Source organism: Hesperophylax consimilis, chromosome 31 (assembly GCF_061612785.1).
Source record: "Hesperophylax consimilis isolate HC1 chromosome 31, BYU_Hcon_1.0, whole genome shotgun sequence".
In the NCBI taxonomy this organism is placed as follows: domain Eukaryota; kingdom Metazoa; phylum Arthropoda; class Insecta; order Trichoptera; family Limnephilidae; genus Hesperophylax; species Hesperophylax consimilis.
In genome coordinates, this window is record NC_142866.1 from 6,681,199 (window position 1) to 6,702,630 (window position 21,432).

Consider the following 21,432-nt stretch of genomic DNA (forward strand, 5'->3'; position numbering starts at 1 on the left):
CCGTCCTCTCTGCCTACCCCTGCGGGGAAACGGCGTGATGGTTAGTTAGTTAGTTAGTTAATTTACGATGCATCCGATAAATAAACCCCTTATCTTGTATTTGAGAGTGCATGACTTAACTGATTGAGGATATTTTAGGTTCATTATACTAGATAAAAAACTATATTTAATACATATAATACTTTAATAAATAAATATTTGAATGATTTTTAGGGGGCGCTGTACAAATTTTTTTACAATCCTATCTCATTATTTCATTAATAACTATAGGTCCAGCACATATGGTTCATTCTGTTTTGCGTTTATAAAGGCCATCAAAGTGTTTAGATTTAGAAAGATGAACCATTTGACTTCTGTGCTGAAGTCAAGTGTTACATCCTTGGTCATCAAAGTGTTTAGTTTTAGAAAGATGTAAAATTTGACTTCTGTGCTGAAGTCAAGTGTTACATCCTTGGTCATCAAAGTGTTTAGATTTAGAAAGATGTAACATTTGATTTCAGCACAGAAGTCGACGTGACGTGCAGATGTGTGACGCAAGGTGCAATGAATTCGAAGAGATAATAGAAATCAACCTTTGAAATAGTATTTTATGTGCAACATAATACTATTGGGAATGCTAAGTATTAATTTACAGTTTTAGTTCTTGGTGGAACATTGCAATTCTGCTTATGGCGACCAAATTTTCAAACCAAAATCAGGTGTTTTTGGTTTGAAAATTTGGTCGGCGAAAATTGTTTCAGATGCTTTAATTAAATACTGCGAGTAGAATACATCTTAGTCTTTGAAATAATCGAGTATTTTTTAGATAAGTCTTTTTATAAGCCGTGAAAAAAATAATGTATAAGGCCTATGAAAACTGTTTTAAAGTTCCAAATCTCCTACTTACGAACCCATTTTCGGTTTTGGTTTTATTGTATAATGTGGAAAATAAAGTTATTTATAAAATGATCGGAAAAAAGTTAAATATTTATGCTTGAGAACATCCACAAAATAAAATAAAATAAGAGGCACTTTTTGGCCATGTTTTTTTCTTGCATAAATCAAAAAAGGCGGATGGTGTTAAGCGGGAATTTAAGCCTTATCGCCATCTACGTAAGGTGTGTTATTGATAGCGGCTCGATTCAAAATATTACACGACGAAGTACATCGCCTTAAAGCAGAATTTTGATAATGATTTGTGATAAAGGTTTTGGACACTTGACGTTCAAAATAAGAAGAAAATGACTGACTACATCTGGAAGCAGTATTATAAGATTATAATACGACTTGTAAATTAGTGGTAGAAGAAGTGGGGGTCGCCGAAGTAATCGAATACCTAACAAAATAAACGTTTTCAATTATTGACAATATTATTATTCCAACCAAAACTACATCCATTTTACTAAAATTCACAACCTCACTCCAAACCATTCATAAGCCCGAACAACCCCGGGGACTTCTGCTAGTATCCCTAATAAAATTTACCTGTTCCTGAAAAGGGAAAATTAGTTTGCAAACGTAACGCATTCATTATAACACCGGTTGCGAATGATTCCCTATTACTTCACGACCTTACCCATATATGTACATAATGCGAGTCGTCTCACCATCTGACCGGAATATACGAGTACCTACAGGCTAAATACGTTATAGATGAGTATGAACTCGTAACATGTGGTTGATACAATTACGTTTTTGTTGGAACAGAGACTGCAAATGATATTTTATTATAAGTTCCATATAAAATGTGTATGTATAAATATGTATGTATCTCCTCCTAGTATTCATTTTATACTTTCTGTCGTTATTTTGTGATCAAATGCCACAGTTAATATATATATATATATATACAGTTTTTATTTATACCGTTGATATTCAATAAATAAATCTTTAATATCTTTAGATAGGTACTGAAATAAATATTTGTCACGTGACCTCACACGTGATGTTGTATGTAACATGACGTGAAATACACCAAAAGTAATCACATTTTATCCATTGTAAAGGGAGCTTGTTATAATTATTGTAATAAAGAAACAACAATTCATTTGCTGCGTGTTTTTGGGTCACCAAAGATCACCATTCCGAAGCGAAATGTTGATTGAAAGATCGTGTTTGGTGATATTATGTACTTCACTCATCTTTCTCTATCCCATCTCCTTCCCCTCCCCACTACATTCAGCCTAACATTATACCCCAATTATGGATTCCATAGCGCCGTTGACCCCAGTGTTGAGAGTATTTGGGACTATTGTGCGGTATTCACGTTTTAAAAAAATAGCTAATTTATTAAATATCGCAATTTCTGATATAAAATGACTAACATGTATTTTGCAGCTATTTACAGGCGACAGGAATAAAACTTCCACCATTTGTTTCAAGTGAGACTGTTAAGTATGAATAATAATTACACGAGCCACTTATTTTCCCACGGAAGTATCGTTATGGTGTAGTGAGGTCATTGCAACATGGAGGATTAATGAATAACCGATGATTGTTAACTACAGTAACTAATAACTTATAATAGTTATAGATTAGATTGTTAGAGGTCTACTTTAACAAAAGAAAAAAATTGAAACACCTTACATAAAACTAGAGAAAAGCAACTAGAAAAATTAAATGTACCTATCTGTAACACTACCTTTGGGAAAATAAGCTCTAATTTTTAGCAGTAGTTATATATATCACAAATTCCATCAATCAATTAATTACTGCGTACAGTCCAGGAAATATCGGCTTAAGGAATTATCAAAAAAAGAACTTAATAGTATTTTTTATATACAGTCATAGGATTTACGGAAAAAAACCCTAATAAAACCATATTTTTTTGCTATAGCATTAAAATGACATAGAAAACTAATAAAACAGACAGTCACCCTAGTGAGGAGGACTAATAGAATATTCTATATCTATGGTTATCTACATAAACTATCATTCATATAGGGTAAATGGTTGTTTATCAGTTGTGCACAATTTAGAAAACGTTTATTTTTATTAGTAATTGGGCTAGTAAATAATATTTTTTTTTAATTAAAAAAAAAACTAAAAAGGTAACTATTTCCATCTCGGAATATATTTTTTTCAATATTCGATTATAGGATAAAAGTATGGCGAGGCATTATGTTGAGATACATAATAAAGGTAACTAGCTAACTAACCAACCTTCACGCCGTTCCTTCGCAGGGGTAGGCAGAGAGGACGGACCGTCGAACAACTCGGTCTTGGCGTCTCATATATTATGTGGACTCTTAACATGACCCGACTCAATTATCTGGTTCACTAGATCATGCCATGTGATCAAAACTCTCGATAAATTGTAATGTTAGACTCTATAGGTATCTGAAAAAGATTAATACGTGTTCTGGCAACAGTGAGGATTTAGAAATTTTGCATTTCATAAAATGATATTGTCACTACTTATGTAATGTTACAGGTTCCATTCAACCAATCCCAACCATGCGAATAAAACGCTTGAAATGCGAGAAATTGTGGAGTTAACTTTAATAAAAAACAATGTTTTTGTACTTATTTTAATATATTTTTAAATGTCTTTTAAATCTTTAATAGCGTTATTTTGGTTTGCCTGAGTATTGAACCTTCCTACCCAGAAACTGGAGTCAACAATTCTACCAACGTCGCCAAATGCCGATAGAGTAGAAACTATATTTATTTCATATAAAAAACTGCTTTAATGTCATCTGATTTCAGAGAAATGCGTACATGTTCGCATTGTCCGCCTATATGTACGCGATATATTACTGTACTGGACAGGAGTCCGCACAAGAATGTAGATTTGTGCGCCGGGTCCAAACCGTGTCTTCAACCGATGAGAATGCTCCTTTACGGCCGATGATGATGATAGTGGTATATTTTATGGCAATCTGCCTCCCGCACCCAGGCTTGGTGAATGTTGGGCACTGGGTATGCTGTCGTCTCCGCTCGCTTCTGGCGTTTGGCGGTTTTCCTAGCAGGGCCGACTGGTCTTGAAGAGGTAACACAAGAAGATTTGGAGCGGAAGACTAGGCAAGGTGAAGCAGTTGGAGGGCAGGAGTCACTTGTAGAAGTAAAACACTTGTTTTGATGGTAAAGTTGTAAGTTAAGTTGTTGTTAAAGAACACCAAAATATATTGTCATTAACAGAGTCTATCTGCCATGATCAGATGTCGGGAAGTGTGTTAATTTCCGATACCAAGGCTTGCATTCATTAATTAACGAAAATAAAAGTGAAATTCAAATAGATGTATTTAATTAAAAATGGTAATAATGGCGGGCCTCACATATACAGGATTTTCCAATAAGAGGTGTTATTTTGAATAGCCCGCTATTTCGGTAGATGTTACTTTTGATATAAAAAATTGGATATAATCCAATTTTTCTTCAGTTAGTACAAAAAAATTACCTTCCCACATTAAACCCGCGTTCTATACTGATAACACCTTAGGTAAATTATTAAAAAAAACACTAAAGATAAAGATCATAAATTGAGCCACTCAGGCATTTACCAACTATGTTGCAATGACTGTCCATCATTCTACATAGGTAAGACAACCAGAAATATAAATATTAGAATCACGGAACATTTAAGATGTTTAAATAATAATAATTTTTCAGAGTTTGCCAATCATCTTATTTCCACCAATCATACTTTTAATAAGGACACAAGGGTTAAAATCCTTCACCGTAATAATAAAAGCAAAAGATTAGATAACTTAGAAGCTCTTGAAATCAAAAAATCCCTAAATAATAACGCTAGTATATTGAGTAACCAAATTAATTTATCGTTTAGTCCCATTCGAGATATATTTCCAGTAAGCCGCTCTGTTATTGCTGAAATTCCCCCAATTACCCGTCCCCCTTTGTTAACCTCCCACTCAAACACCTAAATTATATTTTTTGTGTATATATCTGTTAACATTTTGTGTCATAGGTTAGTTTTAATATTCTCCTGACGAAGTTAGGGTGCTTCCGAAACCCGTAGAGTACAATTAAAATTAAAGTGGTCTAAAACAAATCTTTTATTGTAGATAATATTTAAACTAAAACGATGAAAATATTTAATTAAACACGACTCATTTGAAATAGAGTAAAAATCTCTCGACAAAAGCTTAACTTGCATTTTAATAATCATTTTTAATTTGTTCACTCCCATAATATATTAAATAACAGAACAAAAAGTGATTTTTAATGATTTTTGGAGCTTACTTTGCGATTTTTTCTATCGAGGGAATTTCATATAATTACCATTTCGGCTTTACAAATTGTATATATACGAGTATTATCATAAAAAATAACATTACTTTTTTTGGAACTTAACGTAGTGTTAAAAAGAAAATAGTTATAAATTCTGAATGCGGGGGCATAATGCGTTAAGCCCCCGCATTCAGAATTTGTAACATTTTTCTTTTTAACACTAAGTTTTTAAGCACAGGAATGAGATGCCGACCCATGGAATAACAAGGTTCCATCTGACTCTGACCCTATTCTAAAGCTGGGTCCAGACATGTTCTTTTGTCCGTACCGTACCTCCGTTTCGTACCAGCGTCGCGATCCAAAAACTCTGGACGCATCATCTTTTGTCCGTACCGTACCTCTGTTTCGTATCCGCGTCGCGATCAAGAGCCCGTATCTCCGTAACGTCGCTGCGATCATCGCGTGTTCATTTCCTCCCACCATGTCGTCGACTGCGGAAGTGTTTGAGAATTTGACGATTGCTTGTGCATCCTTCATTGTTATTCACAGTAATATAACGGAAAAAAAAACAAAAAGGCGACGTTGGTGGGAGTTAGAATTGTTCAAAAACAGAGAAAGATGTAAGACGCCGCGAACACGTCCAGACTGGCGCAGACCCGTACCGTATCGCCTTTGAACGGGTCGAAAAACCGACTCGCGATGGATCGGAGCGTACCTCTATCCGTATCGAGACGCCGTACCACCGTACCGTACCGAACGGGCGTCCAAACTAGCGTTCTTGATCGCGACGCTGATACGAAACGGAGGTACGGTACGGACAAAAGAACATGTCTGGACCCAGCTTAAGATAACGGGCTTCAGAGACTTGGATGACTATATTTCAATACGTATTCAACTTTATATTGTTTTGAGTATGCAAATACGGTTAGTTGTAGGTTATTAACTAATTTTATAAAATATTAACGATCGTTTAAAGTTAGAAATATGAAATCTGGAAAAGCAATTTTAGCAGTTGGAACCTTGGTATGCAGTTAAGTTATTCAAGTAAGTTAACAATGTTACATTGCCAGATGGAACCTTATTAACTTTTATATTCCCAGAGTGTTTTTTGTACTTCTCTCTTATAAACTTGTGTTTTTATCCCACTCTTGGGAAATTTAGTAACGAAGTCAAATAATTAATAAAACATAGTTTTAATAACAATAATAATTGATAATAATAATACAAGACCCTTAAATTAAATTATGATAGACGTTTAATATGATTTTAGGTCAAAATTAATGTCAGGGATTCGGTCACCCAAGCGATGTTTTAAGTTTGCTGACTTAGCAGGGGTGTGCGGGTACATGGCGATGAGGTGTGTCCAGGTCTTGGCGGCGAATTTGTCTGACAACCAACTGCATGGCGGGCCGGATCGGGAGACGGAGACCATTTGACCTCTCCTACCGTATCATCGCATTGCACCACAGTGGGAGGGATGATTCATACGTGGTAAACTCCTATACACTATCCTATCTACTCCTCTTAAACTTTTCCTTCCCAAAACTTCCTTTCCTTTATTTCCTTAATAAGTCCCTCCACGCAGCATCCTCAAAGATGACATAGGCCCTGCGGGAGACTATTGTCTTCATGGCATACTGTGTGTAATGTAAAACTGGGTATTATGCTGTTTTGATCTTCCTCCTTCTTTAGCTAACCTATCGGAGATGGCGTTAGTGCCCATCATCAGGACAGATTTGTAGATTGTGGAGAAGTGTGTATGTACCATGAAGGTTGTGTGTACAAATAATATTATGTATGTATAAGTGATACCGTGTTCTATTCACTGACTCTCGTGGGATCATAAGCTCGCTCTTGGACATGACCACCGACGACCACGACCTTCTCAATGGCTCTGTGAGCATTGTCCACCCTTTGTATTCATGAATGGCCAGGTATCGAGTACTTCATGGTAACCGGAGATATTTGGGGATTTTCTATAAGAAAATTTAGAACTGCGGTGCTGGTGCTTTTAAATGAATTTCTATTTTACAAAATGCACGAACACCCCGTGTTATGATTCTCAGTAACCTAGCGATCAAAACTCTTTTTTAAAGCACTCGCTAAGACATGTTCTGACGTACTTTCGTTCCATTTTACATAATACTCGTACATATATGGTTTTGGTTACTGAGTAGTGTGCCTTTAAATTGAACACATTCAATTTTTTGTTAAATAGAAGGAACTAGAAGATAGGTATATAACTTTATCTCCATTTTTTCTCCCATCGCCATCTTACGTTTAATGTAGTTTTCATACTATGTACTCAGTCATGAGGTTATTAAATTTTGCAACATAACATTTATCAGATATGTTTTTGTGAAAACTTAAATTAAATTTTGTCATAAAAATATAACTCTAAATGCTCAATTAAACCATCGTTTTATTCTTAATTTTAACAGTTCGGCGATTTTCCCGCTTGTGTTTCCTCGCTCATATTAATAGGAGGAGTTAACTGTTCACTCCTTCCTCTCCTAAAAAAATCCCTCCACACAGCACATCCTAAGGTGCCATAGGTCCCAATGGAAATTATTTTCCTCAGGGCCTCCTATGTGGAGCTAATGTATATTTTAGTTTTAAGATTCGACTCCAAATAGTTCCAGATATAACGGAACCACTGTAATATTGGTGTTCAAACATATTAATAAGGAGTCACTTTTAATCACTCTATTTAACGCTTCAAATAGCAAAAAAATTGATCGCTGTATAGATTAGTGTGAAATGAGTTTCAAAACAAACATTTTATGCTGTAGTAACATGGTTCCATGTGCAGTTAAAACCTTGTTTCACAAAGTACAATGAAAGACATAATGCAGTTGGAACTTTCGACACATTCTAATTCCTTCAATATGCACCATATGATGTTGTTATCTATGGAAGAAATAAAGATTAGTGCAGTAGGAACGCTATCCAATCACTGATCAGCTCAAATCATCAGTTGAAACCTTGTTATTCCACGGGGTCGATACGTAGCCGAATTAAAATCGTTTAAGTGTAATTTTTAACAGTAACAATTCGGCACAAAGAAAACACAGAAGTTAACGGTAGAAAAAGACGCCCGAGGAAGACTAAAGCATTATCTCTGTAAATAGAAGTCGATATAATGTAGTTTTTTAACATTAACAATATAAATTTCATGATAACTACATGAAGTGGATGTTAGAAAAAGTCGGAGATGCCCGAGGAAGAGATGAATCAAATAATTATTAATGGTAACGAGACGAACGTCACGAACAAAGAAAGAAGTGTAAGGAAAAGGTAAGGAAGACATGGTACCATCAGGTAAATAGTAATTCTACAATGCGAGTTGCCTGTACTGTCGGATTTATTTATTGACAAATCTCTGTAAGGGACACGCCCACGCCGATTCCCCCGTTCCGCGCAAGTTGGTTTGTTCCCCTCGCCCTTAAGGTATATCTTTTCTTTGATTGACACCATTGATGAATTTAAATTATCATGTTCTAGATACACTAAAGAAAGTACACTAAAAGTACACTAAAGATTTGTTATTGCTATGGATCTTGAACGTTTAAATATGTATTTCCTCGATTGCTTTTCGTCCATCATTGGTTAGCGAATTCAAATAGTCATAATTCATATTAAGTTTAATGCATCAAAACTTATGAAAATGTACAAGGGATTTTGTAACATTATATGATTATGCAATTTAGGTACCTACATAGTATAAACTTTTCGTGTATCTTCTTTGTACGTTCTTTATATAGATTTACGTATGAGAAATACATATTTTTAAGTGTTTGTGTATCTTCTTTGTACGTTCTTTATATAGATTTACGTATGAGAAATACATATTTTTAAGTTTATTTTTCGGAATAACTTTATTGAGTAAAACCTCAAATAGTAATATTTAAATATTGAAGACAATATTAGTGATTTCTAAACGAAAATCTGAAACAGAAAAATCAGAAAAGGATACGGTCACATCTAGGACTAGATGTGACCGTATCCTTTTCTGATTGCTTTTCGTCCATCATTGGTAAGCGAATTCAAATAGTCATAATTAAGAATCCCCTTTGACTTCATATTAAGTTTAATGCATCAAAACTTATGAAAATATACAAGGGATTTTGTAATATTATATGATTATGCAATTTAGGTACTCGTACCTACATAGTATAAACTTTTCGTGTATCTTCTTTGTACGTTCTTTATATAGATTTACGTATGAGAAATACATATTTTTAAGTGTTTGTGTATCTTCTTTGTACGTTCTTTATATAGATTTTTGTTGGAGAAATACATATTTTTTACTGATTGTGTATCTTCTTTGTACGTTCTTTATACAGATTTACGTAGTACGGGAAATAACACTAATATTTATTTATTATGTAGGTATATATACAACACAGGCAGATGCAAATAGCGCACTAACACTTTAAACTGTAATAACCGAAGAGTTAGTAATATGACAAAAATGCATTTACCTACGCGATGTTTATTTTTACCTTATTGTTAACGGTTTGTCCCACTATTACACATTGACTAAAGACCCAAAATGCGCAGCTCCAAGGCGTACCCTTATTCGTTCGTTTAATGTTAATCAATAACATTGCTTTCAAGTTCAACGGTGAAGTTCGAAGGAAAGTAGGGTTAAGCAGGTAGCCAATAAAAGGGTAGGGCTGGAATAAGTTTACCATATCCATTCTCTCTAAATCCTTTCAAAAACACAAAGTCCTGTGCCAATTTGTATTTCTATCCTGTTTCCCGACTGATGTGTAGGTTGTTAGGTTATTAAATATTACATTATGTTATGTTATTCAATTGGTTAGTCTTTTAAGATAAGTCTTTTTACAAGCCCAGAAAAAAATAATGTATAAGGCCTATGAAAACTGCTTTAAAGTTCAAAATCGCATTTTCGGTTATGATTTTATTGTATAATGTGGCAAATTAAGTTATTTATAAAATGATCGGAAAAAAAAATATTTATGCCACAAAATAAAATAAAATAAAAGGCACTTTTTGGTCATGTTTTTTTCTTGCATAAATCAAAACAGGCGGATGGTGTTAAGCGGGAATTTAAACCTTATCGCCATCTACGTAAGGGTTGTTATTGATAGCGGCTCAATTTAAAATATTACACGACGTAGTGCATCGCCTTAAATAACTCTTCCTAAAGTAGCTCCCATAGATCTACATGGAGTTTGGAGTCCGCTGCTAGTTTTGGATTGATAATGATTTGTTTACATTTTCTAGGCAGGTATATGGGACCGCCCATTAGCCTTGAGCCAGCCGCCAGCTCCCAACGTCCTTTCTGACAACACTTATTTGGCGTAAGACGGTTACAAGTTCGAATCGAATAAATATCACATACAAACTTATTTTGGTACCAACCTACACAATTTTATAACCTGCAAAAATCTATGTAGAAGAATAAAAGAGTGTAGTTTTGAATATTCACAAAACTACTAATACAAAAAATCAAATTTTACGATTCCAGTTGTTTTATTGCAGCAATATGTTGATACCATAAATTCGCTAGTAATTATTATTTTAAAATCGCTTTCTGTGACATAAAAATGAAATAAATCCGGCGTGTACATACCTGCATTATAGCAGCGTGAATAATGTATATTATGTTAGGTAGTATTTACTATAATATAATACCCATGAGCAACAACTACTACGCTAGTGTCATGTAATTGGGAATGTTTGTTTGTTTGTTATTTTCGTTATCACGAAATGCTTGCTTGTTTGCTTGCTACACGTTATTTGGCGAGTGATGGAATTGGGTAAAGAGAGACGCGTGAAACATAATGCGTATATAATAATATAAAGTACGTACCGGTGGAGCCATCCTCGTAGGGCAAGAGCTCAGAGTCCCCGCCGTCCGGAACCCGCGCCTCGGACCTGGCCAGCACGTTGGCTACACCTGCCTTGGGCTGGCTCGTAGATGCGGCAACAGAGGAGCTTGCGCCACTCATCGCTGTTGCTGAAGCTTCTTCGTGCATTTTGACACAATGTTCACCACTGAACGAATGTTTTAGCCGTTTTTGTACTCAAGCGAGTACAAAAAGCTACGAACTGTAATTAGTGACCTTATAACTGTCGCTATTTTGTTTTTCACTGGGTACAAGTCAAACTTTAGTAATGTAGGTCTGTAGGCCACTTCACTTAACACTCTACATTCAGACCACATTCAGACATTACTCCTGAATCAATACAGCGTCCATATTCATGACTGACATTGAAACGGTACGAAAAAGTACCAAAAAGTATTCGGTCCCTTGGCGCTTTGAAATAGGTGTTTCCCTTTTAGAAAATTCAGATAATAATATGTGTTCTAAAATTCTAACGTTAAATATTTGGATTTAAATTGAATCACTAATAAAAAAATGTTAATATAAATTCTCAGAGTGAAATATGTTTTTTTATCGAATTGTTGTTCTATACATATTGCATTTAAAATTGATAAATCACTTTTGCTTCAAAAATTACGAAATCCATTACACAATACTTTCACGAGAGCTCCAATGTAGGTCAGCACGAGCTATGCTGCACTGTGTTGCACAAGGTCAAGAAAAGATATATCATCATTTGGACCTAATTCATATATTTATAATTTTGACCCATTTAATAAACTGGTACAATTTTATTTAGCCATCATTTTAAGTTATATTAAGTAAATTTAATATTTTAAGTATTCATTTTGATTTTCGGTGTTTACACTTTTACTCTTTAATATCAGTCCGTGCCGCCATCTATTATACGCCAAATATAAGCGAACTGGGAAACCTGTTCTTGTCGGTAAAATAGGTCGACTGGGGCGACCACGTGACACTCCAGATCCAGCCCATTTCAGGCAAGATGTCAAGTTACTGCATACCAGCGCCATCTACATATTTTGTTTATAACCTCTTGGTATTACGAAACTGCCATCTATTGTCAAAAACTCAAAACATTTTGAATTTTTACGTACAATGTTTTGAGTTCTTGGATAAATACAACATGAATATATTTGAGATAGGGTAGTGATACACAATAGGTAGGTACCTATTAAATTAATTGGAGAATAAAGATGACATGCAGATACTTATGTATTGATCTCCTGCCTTGAGTGTATTGGGGCTTTTTCACCAAACTCTTGTAAAGTTGATTATAACTATGTGTCACACATACAGGATAAACATACTCATAAACCCGCGTGCGTTCCACCACAGAAAGCAAGGTCCCATATAGCTATTACGCGAAATTGTCTGGCAACAGCGCTTTCATAAATAAACCACTCTCTAGATCGATTTCTACGGGCTTTTTGTAGGTGGAGAATTTGTCATCAACTTAACCACAGACGACCACAGATAAAACGGTCTTTCGGTACAGATAGGTCGAAACGATAGAGAAATCTCAAGGCCATTAAAAAAAGTGTCACCAGAGACAATGTAACTGCACGTGCACTCAGCGAACATCGTTCATTCATTAGCCGAAAAAAATTATATTTAAAATAAAAATATCGGAATACAGAAAAAGGAAAATGAAAAACTCACAGCTATGCACATATTGACATATTTTTTATTTAAAAAAACATGTTGCCAATGTTTTTTTCATACTCACAGCGGCTTTTTAATACTTTTATTCTTCTATTTTGGTTAATGTCTTTTATTATTATTTGTATAATTCTTTTTTTTTTATTAGTTAACTCGACATCATAAGAAATTTTTTTCAAAACCTTTTTTAATGTGTTTTGTGCTTGTATATTTTTTTAATGTTGTGAATAGATTTGCTTTTATTTTGTGTAATGTGTTTTGTGCTTGTATATTTTTATATAGTCTGTTTTATGCTTACATATTCTTGTATTTTCATGTATTCTGTAATGATCAGCATAGTTGCCTTCCAAGTAATTGTTTCGAGTACGATTCTAGACCATCCCGTGAAAAAAGTGAAATGACACAAAACAGCATTGTATAAATATAAAATTATTATTATTAGAGGGGGGGCACAATCGGTAATTAATTTAATTTAATTAAATCCTATTTACAGATTTAGATTACAATTCTCTATTAAAAAATGAGTGTGACAGCTACTGCTAGGTCACTAGGAAAAGCAAGTTATTTTCAATATTTATGCATTGTTTTAACGAAAATAATATAATATTTTAACAAGTAATTGTTAGTTTTAATTTTTCTTATACTAACAAAATTTCTCATTGTAGTATAAAAACACAAATCATTATTTGAAAGTAATCTAACCTTTGTTTGGAGCTCATATTTAAATTTATTTTAGGTGTTTTACGATTACTTGATTTTTCATCTCTTTAAATAACTGGTTTCCTTCTGACAAAGCTTTCTCATTAGAAAATGAGCTGTAAAGAATGATACTTTAAAACTCAATTTCTCAGGACAATGCTCTATCAGATTGAACCTTGTTGTTCTAAAGAAATGTTGGTATTTTCTGCTTCTAGGAAATTTTTATTTTTAAAATAGTTTTTTGGGCTAGCGAATGAATGGAGTAGGCTGAGTGCAATTATATTGTCTATGATCGCACCTTTTTTTAAATGGGCTTGAGTTTCTCTACCTTGTCTATCATGACCTTCCGTACGTCAAGTGATCTTGTGAGTGGTTTATTTATGGATTCATTTACAATATCGACTCAGACAGACAACATGCAGACAACGTTCCCGCCATTCGGCTTGTTTTTGTTTACAAAAATATAAAGTAAGTTCAAGAGGTTTTGGTTATGTTTTATTGATTATTATGTTATTTTAGTTGAAGTTATAGATTTGTCTTATTTTCCAGTATTCACAAACGTCAATATAAATAGTCAACGTCCCCGCCATTCGGCTTGTTTTTGTTTACAAAACTTGAAAGTAATTCAGCAAGTTTTGGCTATGTTTTATTGATTAGTGATTTTAGTTGAACTGTAGATTAGATTGTCTTATTTTCTAGGATGAATAAGCGGAATCAAAGTTCTTATTTTACTAAAGAAGAATGTGAAATGCTGGTGAACATTCTTCACCAATATAAGCATGTAATTGAAAACAAAATCAGGAACGGCGTTACTTGGAAGTAGAAGGAGGCGGAATGGAAGGCTGTCGCAGATAAATTTAATTCTTCTGGATCAGGTATTGTAATAATATCCCGGTAATTAAGTTGAAACAATGTGCTATTTTATATTTTTTACATATTTTATTTTATTTATTAATTTAAACGACCAGACGGGCTTTTACATTATACATAATTTACTGCATAATACAGTTAAAACAGAAGGTTTTTTATTTTTAAAACATCAACACAAAAATAACATTTTTTTTTAAGTTCACAACATATCTACGAGAAAACAACAAATATACGCAATCGCTCTTTTAATATGCAACATAAAAATGTCATTTAGGTATCTCTTGAACACAGGCAAACTTATATTAAATATGTCGATATTTGATGTGAATTTGTTTCCAAGTGTGTGAAAGCGAGAAATAGGTGCATGTATGTGATAGTTGGTACTAAAGTTATTGTTGCAGAATAATATATTTTGCCTAGTTCCTCGAGTAGGTACTCTGAAATCTATGAATTGCAGGAGTTCACAACAGTCTAGTTTGGAGTTAATAATCTTCAATAAAAAAGTTAGGTCATTTATTTTTCTTCTGTTTTCTAGGGAGTGTATTTTAAGTGTATTTAAGTGTTCAGCGGAATTTGACAAGTTTATCGTTGATTTTTCAGTTGTTAAATCATTAATTATTCATTCATCTGCAGTTTTCAGATCATTAAAGTCCTTACGAGTCAAGTTTGAGGGAATAAAGAGGTTGGTGAGGCAGAAGAGTGCCCTCATCAGGAGGGACCTGTACCAGACTGTTGGGGGGGGGGGGGGGGCAGAAATGCTGTTCCCTTAGACAACACGGAAACAAGAATTAAAACTATGATCTCCCTGAGCGCCCAAGGGACCACCAACAGCATGGATAATGATACCTTCATCACTCGGTAAACCATTTAAATTGCATATTTAAAAATCAACCGTACCTACATATTATGTATTACCTATTTTATTTATTTATTAGCGCCCTTTTTGGGGGCTTAAGCAGGAATAGTATAAATTATACAGTATTATAACTGAACTGCCTCAGTAATAAAATTTTGTAACTGTTGAGTGATAAATTGAAGGCTCAACGTAATTAATTCTTCCCATCAATATTCTGGGCAATGAGGAATATATAAATATGATAGTTAAGTCCCACTGCCTGCACTGAAATAAGATAAAGTGGAGGTGATATATTTGGTGGGGATTGAGGATTCCTTAGACAGTCAAGTCATTTACCTCCAGAGCTGCTGGTGTGCATTTATTTATTTATGGTTTTTAAACAGACACAAAGTTACCTATGTTGTAATCCGAGATGTGATTTATTTCAAATAAATCCATTTCAAATGGAAATGCAAAATGGGTATTTTCCATTTTGCATTTTAAATGCATTTTAAAAACCATTTTGCATTTTTCATTTTAAATGCTTTTTTCAATGCATTTTCCATTTTAAATGCGTTTTTGCAACATTCTTCCTACTATCTCCACTCATCTTTTTTTCATAAGCCCCAAATATCAGTCGGTCCTCAACCTCGCTATGAGAGATAATTTATATTTGTCAAGTTGCTCCCTGGTAGGAGCCCTTGCAATAAGGAAGTTGAGTGAAAAATATTTTGACTTATAAAAAATATGTTCATGTAGATCAAAAAATATCGATTCTAAATATATAAATATATTTCTATATTATTATTCTTAGAATTAGTTAAACGTTCTTGAAAAAGCATTCAATAGCAATAGACTGTAGACGCTCCACGATTGGTCGAAAGAATTCTGTCGTCACATGTGTCGTGACTTGTACGTACAACGGAACACCTATGGTGCATCTCTTTCTATTACATGAGAGATGGTCGATTTAGATGAGAGAGGTGTATAGGCCAAAGGTTTATTTGGGTTTGTCAAATATATGTACGTATTTGTTATTATTATTATATGAAATGGATTTCTAAAGATACATATTCGTATAGTGCTTTATAATAATATGTTGTTTATTGCATAACTTAGATGTTTTTATTATTATACATGTCACAAAGCATGTGATACACTTCAGGCCGCCGGCCGCTCAGAAAAGTCTCACAGTGAACTGGGCTGTAAACCGTTATTTTACTTTTGGTCTTTACTTTTCTGCGCGGTGGTCCTGAATTCGCGCGGGGAACGTCAACAAGTAGCGACGGCGATACCGTACAAGTACCGTATCGGGCGTGAAAAGCAAATATTCTAACTTAAAATATTAATTTAACTATGAAATCTTTATCAATTTTCTTTTTTTTTTAATAACATCAATTATAATAGACGGTTAACATTGGTAAAAAAATTACTGGAATTCCTTGTTGAAGAATTAAATTTTTTTCCATACATAATGCTTAAGCGACGTGGTTTTCACAGTTCTAATGACGTCACACTACACCCCGCCTGTTACCGCTCGGATTCCGCTCGTTTTGGCGGGCTTAATAAAATTTAAACTTTGAGAATTAATTTAACTATGAAAACAAACTTTAAAAAAAAAAAAAAAAATACCAGTATTTAAGTTTGAATGCGAACATTGATAAAAAAAAATAAAAAAAATGGACTCAACTTCCTTATTGAGTGATACCATTACAAAAAATACTGATTCAAATACTGAACATGGGGCCATGACCAGTGGCGGCCAGCTAATATGTGCTCCCGAGCGCCGAACAACCAACAAGATTTCCGACATGGCTAATCACAATACGAAACTCGGTTCGGTTATAATATCTCATTCAAAAGGTACCTACTTATTAAGCGCGCTTAACTTGCAGACCGACTTTGACTTGTGACTATGTTCGTAGCAGTTCGTTTTCGATTGCGATCCAAAATTTAACTGCTTTGTCGCATATTCTGTGGAACAGTCGAAAGCGTGGGTCCATACCATTACATACTATTCTTTGCAAATAATACCATATCAAGAACGGCGTTCGGAGTTTTACCACCACATCAGAAGGAACGGTTTATTCAGTAGAAAGTTAAACTAAAACGCGTATGTTTGATATTATTGTCGATATCGTTGTTTCAATTTACCATCTGCTATTTTTCAGCGAATGTTACGCTTCTTCGATACAAGCATACAGGATAAAACTTGTCATTAAGAGATGAGTGATGGTCAGATTACTTATTATCAGTTCAGTCAGTACTCGCCGTTGCCAGGCATTGTCTCTTGAATTTAAAACTTTTCTTACTCTGAGAAAGTTTTGAAGTTTAATTGCAGGTTTTATCGATCTTGTATATCAATTATTAATAAGGCATATCAATTGCATGTTATACTAATTTATGATTACTTTTGTGTTTGTTCAACGTATAAATTAAGAATGAGTTTGAATGTGGAATACATTAAGAATAATAGGTCGAGTTTTGAAAACAAAGTGATAATAAAAAATGCCGGTCCACCTAAAACCTGAACTGATAATAAAATAAGAGTGCAAATCTGGATCGAAGAAGTTTACTCGATCATTTAACAAAACAATGTATAACAAAGCTTGTAGCTCTGTGCATGTGATCAATTGAATAGTTTATTTTGTTTTACGTGTTTAATTTACGATGTTGATTCAGTTTGGACAATCAGCGGTGTTACTGATGTAACTCACCTTTCTGAAAAAATCAAAAAACATAATTCTTATCATTTACATTTACAAAAAGTTTTGAGCTTAAAGGTTTTACGAAAAGTTGACATCAGAATGCAATTGGATTCAGGCTACCGTGCCTAAGGTAAACACCATAATGAGCTATTTAATAAAAATCGATACAGGTCAAATTTCCCAGAACATGATTTCAATGTGACGCTTAAAACGTATGACTTCCTAAATAAAGTTCAGTACCTAAAAGGTAAACTCTGTGCAATTTACGCCCGCGACGATTTTTCAAAAGCTAACGGCGCTTTATCAATTTTACAACTTTTTTATAGTACTTGTTTATTAGAAGACTTTCCCGAGACTGTGAAATTACTAAAACTTTTGTGCACCATTCGTGACCTTTGGAATGACCTCAGTTGAAAGCTAAAGATGTTTCTCAACGTTAAAAAGAATAAAATCTTTTAACACGTTGAGCCAGGACAGACTGAACGCACTATCAGTGTTAAGCATTGATAGAGGTCTTTGCTAAACAAAATGAACAGAGAATAGAACTTCTTTATAAATAGGTATGTACCTTTATTTAATTTATTTTATGACTTAATGTTGTAATCCGGTGAACCCCCACATATTTTGACCACCGGCCGCCACTGGCCATGACGCTGTAATATTAAATGTTAGATAGCAGTTTCTATGTTTTTACATTGGCAACGTAAAAACATAGAAACCGGTCAAATTTTTTGTGGTTTCATAATCTGTAGTCGTGGTGTTTTTGGATTTACCATCATGTAATATGTTTGTTCTACATTGATGTCCATTATTAAATGACAAAATTGTTTAAAAATTCTATAATTATTTTAATTGTTTGACCTGAGAATCCATTTTTCATTTTCAATGCATTTTGAAAATAAGTATTTTGCATTTTGCATTTGAAATGCTTTTCTAAAAACCATTTTGCATTTTGCATTTACAAATGGAAAAGTTTTGACCCATTTCCATTTTGCATTTCAAATGGTTTTGGGTACCCATTTTGCACATCTCTGGTTGTAATACAGAATTAAAAACTTTTGCAGCCCCTGCTCCAGAGGTCCCCCCTCTTCATCCATCGGAATATTGGAGCATTCCGCTACTGCAAACGTCCAAGCATCCCGCCTTGACGCCGATGAGATGCCCGGTATCTGGTGAGATACGATAATTTAGCAACGATTGTGTTATTGAAGTTTATTATTTTTGTGCTTGAACGGGGGGTAATTTTGGGAGATATTCTTTACAGACAACAAAAAACTGTAGAGTATTTTTGTCAGATATATATCCCAGTCACTATCTCGTAAGAGTTTATGCTATCTCATTTTCCATTACGGTGACACATGATTTAAATAGTGTAGAGAGAATACCAAGCTTTCAGTTTGGATTCAGAAGTTTACCAGTTTGTTTGTCCCGTACACGTTCCTATTATTAGTGCCAGGAATGTTAGTGGTTTGAATGGTAGAAGTCGGGGACTCTCTAGAAAGACAATGCATTATATCTGCACCGGAATGAGATATAGAGTCAAATTAAAGTCGACATAATGTAGTTTTTTTTTAGCAGTAACAATGTGGTTTTCATGATACTACGTGAAGTGAATGGGAGAAAAAGTTGAGGATGCCTGAGGAAGACATGAATCAAATAGTTATTTGTAATAAAATGAGACGTATTTATGAAAGAAGAAAGAGGTATAAGGAGAAAGTATGACTTGGAGGTGAATGGTTGAAGAGGTCGAGGATGCCCGAGGAAGACATAACACAATCAAGTGAAACAAATACTTATCTAAATAAAATAATATTATTATCTAGTCAAGTACTTTATTTTGGAAACTAACAGATTTTTTCACATCTATAAATATAAAGAACAAGTGGATGGATGTGTAACAGAAAACCCACTTAAACTAATCACGACGCGAGCAGGCGTTATTAAAGGGGCATTTTTTTGTTACAGAAAATAACATGGAAAAGTAAAATAACATAACAGCAGCAGCAGCAGCAGCAGCAGCAGCAGCAGCAGCAGCAGCAGCAGCAGGAGGAGTAGGAGGAGTAGGAGGAGTAGGAGTGGTAGGAGAGGTAGGAGTGGTAGGAGTGGCAGCAATGAGCAGCAGCAGCAGCAGCAGCAGCAGTAGTAGGAGTAGTAGGAGGAGTAGGAGGAGTAGGAGTAGTAGGAGTATTAGGAGTATTAGGAGTATTAGGAGTGGTAGGAGTGGTAGGAGTGGTAGGAGTGGTAGGAGTGTTAGGAGTGGCAGGAGCGGCAGGAGCGGCAGGAGCGGCAGCAGCGTCAGCAGTAGCAGCAGTAGTAGGAGGAGTAGGAGGAGTAGGAGGAGTAGGAGGAGTAGTAGGAGTAGTAGGAGTAGTAGGAGTGGTAGGAGTGGTAGGAGTGGTAGGAGTGGTAGGAGTGGTAGGAGCGGTAGCAGCGGTAGGAGCGGTAGGAGCGGCAGCAGCAGTAGTAGGAGTAGTAGGAGGAGTAGGAGGAGTAGGAGGAGTAGGAGGAGTAGGAGGAGTAGGAGGAGTAGGAGTGGTAGGAGTGGTAGGAGTGGTAGGAGTAGTAGGAGTAGCAGGAGCGGCAGCAGCAGCAGTAGTAGGAGGAGTAGGAGGAGTAGGAGGAGTAGAAGGAGTAGTAGGAGTGGTAGGAGTGGTAGGAGTGGTAGGAGCGGTAGGAGCGGTAGGAGCGGTAGGAGCGGTAGGAGCGGCAGCAGCAGCAGCAGCAGCAGCAGCAGCAGTAGTAGGAGGAGTAGTAGGAGTGGTAGGAGTAGTAGGAGTAGTAGGAGTAGTAGGAGTAGTACCAGTAGTACCACTACCACTACCACCACCACCACCACCACCACCACCACCACCACCACCACCACCACCACCACCACCACCACCACCACCACCACCACCACCACCACCACCACCACCACCACCACCACCACCACCACCACCACCACCACCACCACCACCACCACCACTACTACTACTACTACTTCTACTACTGGTACTACTACTACTACTACTACTACTACTACTACTATTCAAACCCTGCGAAGCCCACAAACTACTAACTAAACTAAACTAAACTAAACTACTAAACTAATGTAGAGGCGCTCTAGGGGCGGCCGGCTGCTTTTTTTTAAGCGCTCCGCGTTTATTTTGAAAATCTTGGGAAGTTCTCAATTTTTTCGGTGTAGATAAAGTGTAAAATAACCGCAATAATTTTTAAGTTAGATGTATAAAAATAAAATAATTTTAGTGTCACTGATTCGAGATTAATTCAAGTTTTAATACAAAATTCCAAATATTTTATGTTCAAATCTGCCACGGTGTTTCTAGAAGTGCACAATAACTCTGAGCATCGGTAATCGGCCGAAGGAATAGGCCACATGTGCAGTGTAAAGAGAACCGAGCAACCGTGTCAAGTGTAAATGCGTCAAGTGATTTATAATGGGTATTCTTTGAACTATGGTGACTGTAAACAATATCCGATACGACAGGGCGACACTACTACATCTCAAAAGTGAAAGTGTTTTTATGGACCCTAAATTAGCTGCAAAAATATCATTATATGACCTTGGACGCGATAATAATACTACTCATAAAATTAGATCTCGGGGTTG

At 35.2% G+C, this 21,432-nt stretch overlaps 1 protein-coding gene and 2 long non-coding RNA genes across 3 annotated transcripts in view; 2 read left to right on the forward strand and 1 right to left on the reverse strand.

Annotated features, from left to right (window-relative positions):
- ftz-f1 (ftz transcription factor 1) overlaps positions 1–11,488 on the reverse strand; it is a 291,635-nt gene extending 280,147 nt beyond the window's left edge. Inside the window, exon 1 of the mRNA XM_089649854.1 lies at positions 11,012–11,488. Within this exon, the coding sequence (XP_089505980.1) occupies positions 11,012–11,177 (166 nt within the window). The 5' untranslated portion in view covers positions 11,178–11,488. The remainder of the gene's footprint in view (positions 1–11,011) is intronic.
- A 2,318-nt stretch (positions 11,489–13,806) lies between these two features.
- LOC149409390 (uncharacterized) lies at positions 13,807–15,009 on the forward strand. Its single transcript, XR_016305176.1, has 3 exons — positions 13,807–13,877; positions 14,109–14,284; positions 14,913–15,009. It is a non-coding gene; the product is annotated as an uncharacterized LOC149409390 (long non-coding RNA).
- Positions 15,010–15,021: 12 nt separating this feature from the next.
- Positions 15,022–19,917, forward strand: LOC149409391 (uncharacterized). The gene is made up of 3 exons (XR_016305177.1): positions 15,022–15,137; positions 18,887–18,994; positions 19,788–19,917. It is a non-coding gene; the product is annotated as an uncharacterized LOC149409391 (long non-coding RNA).
- The last annotated feature ends 1,515 nt before the right edge of the window (positions 19,918–21,432 follow it).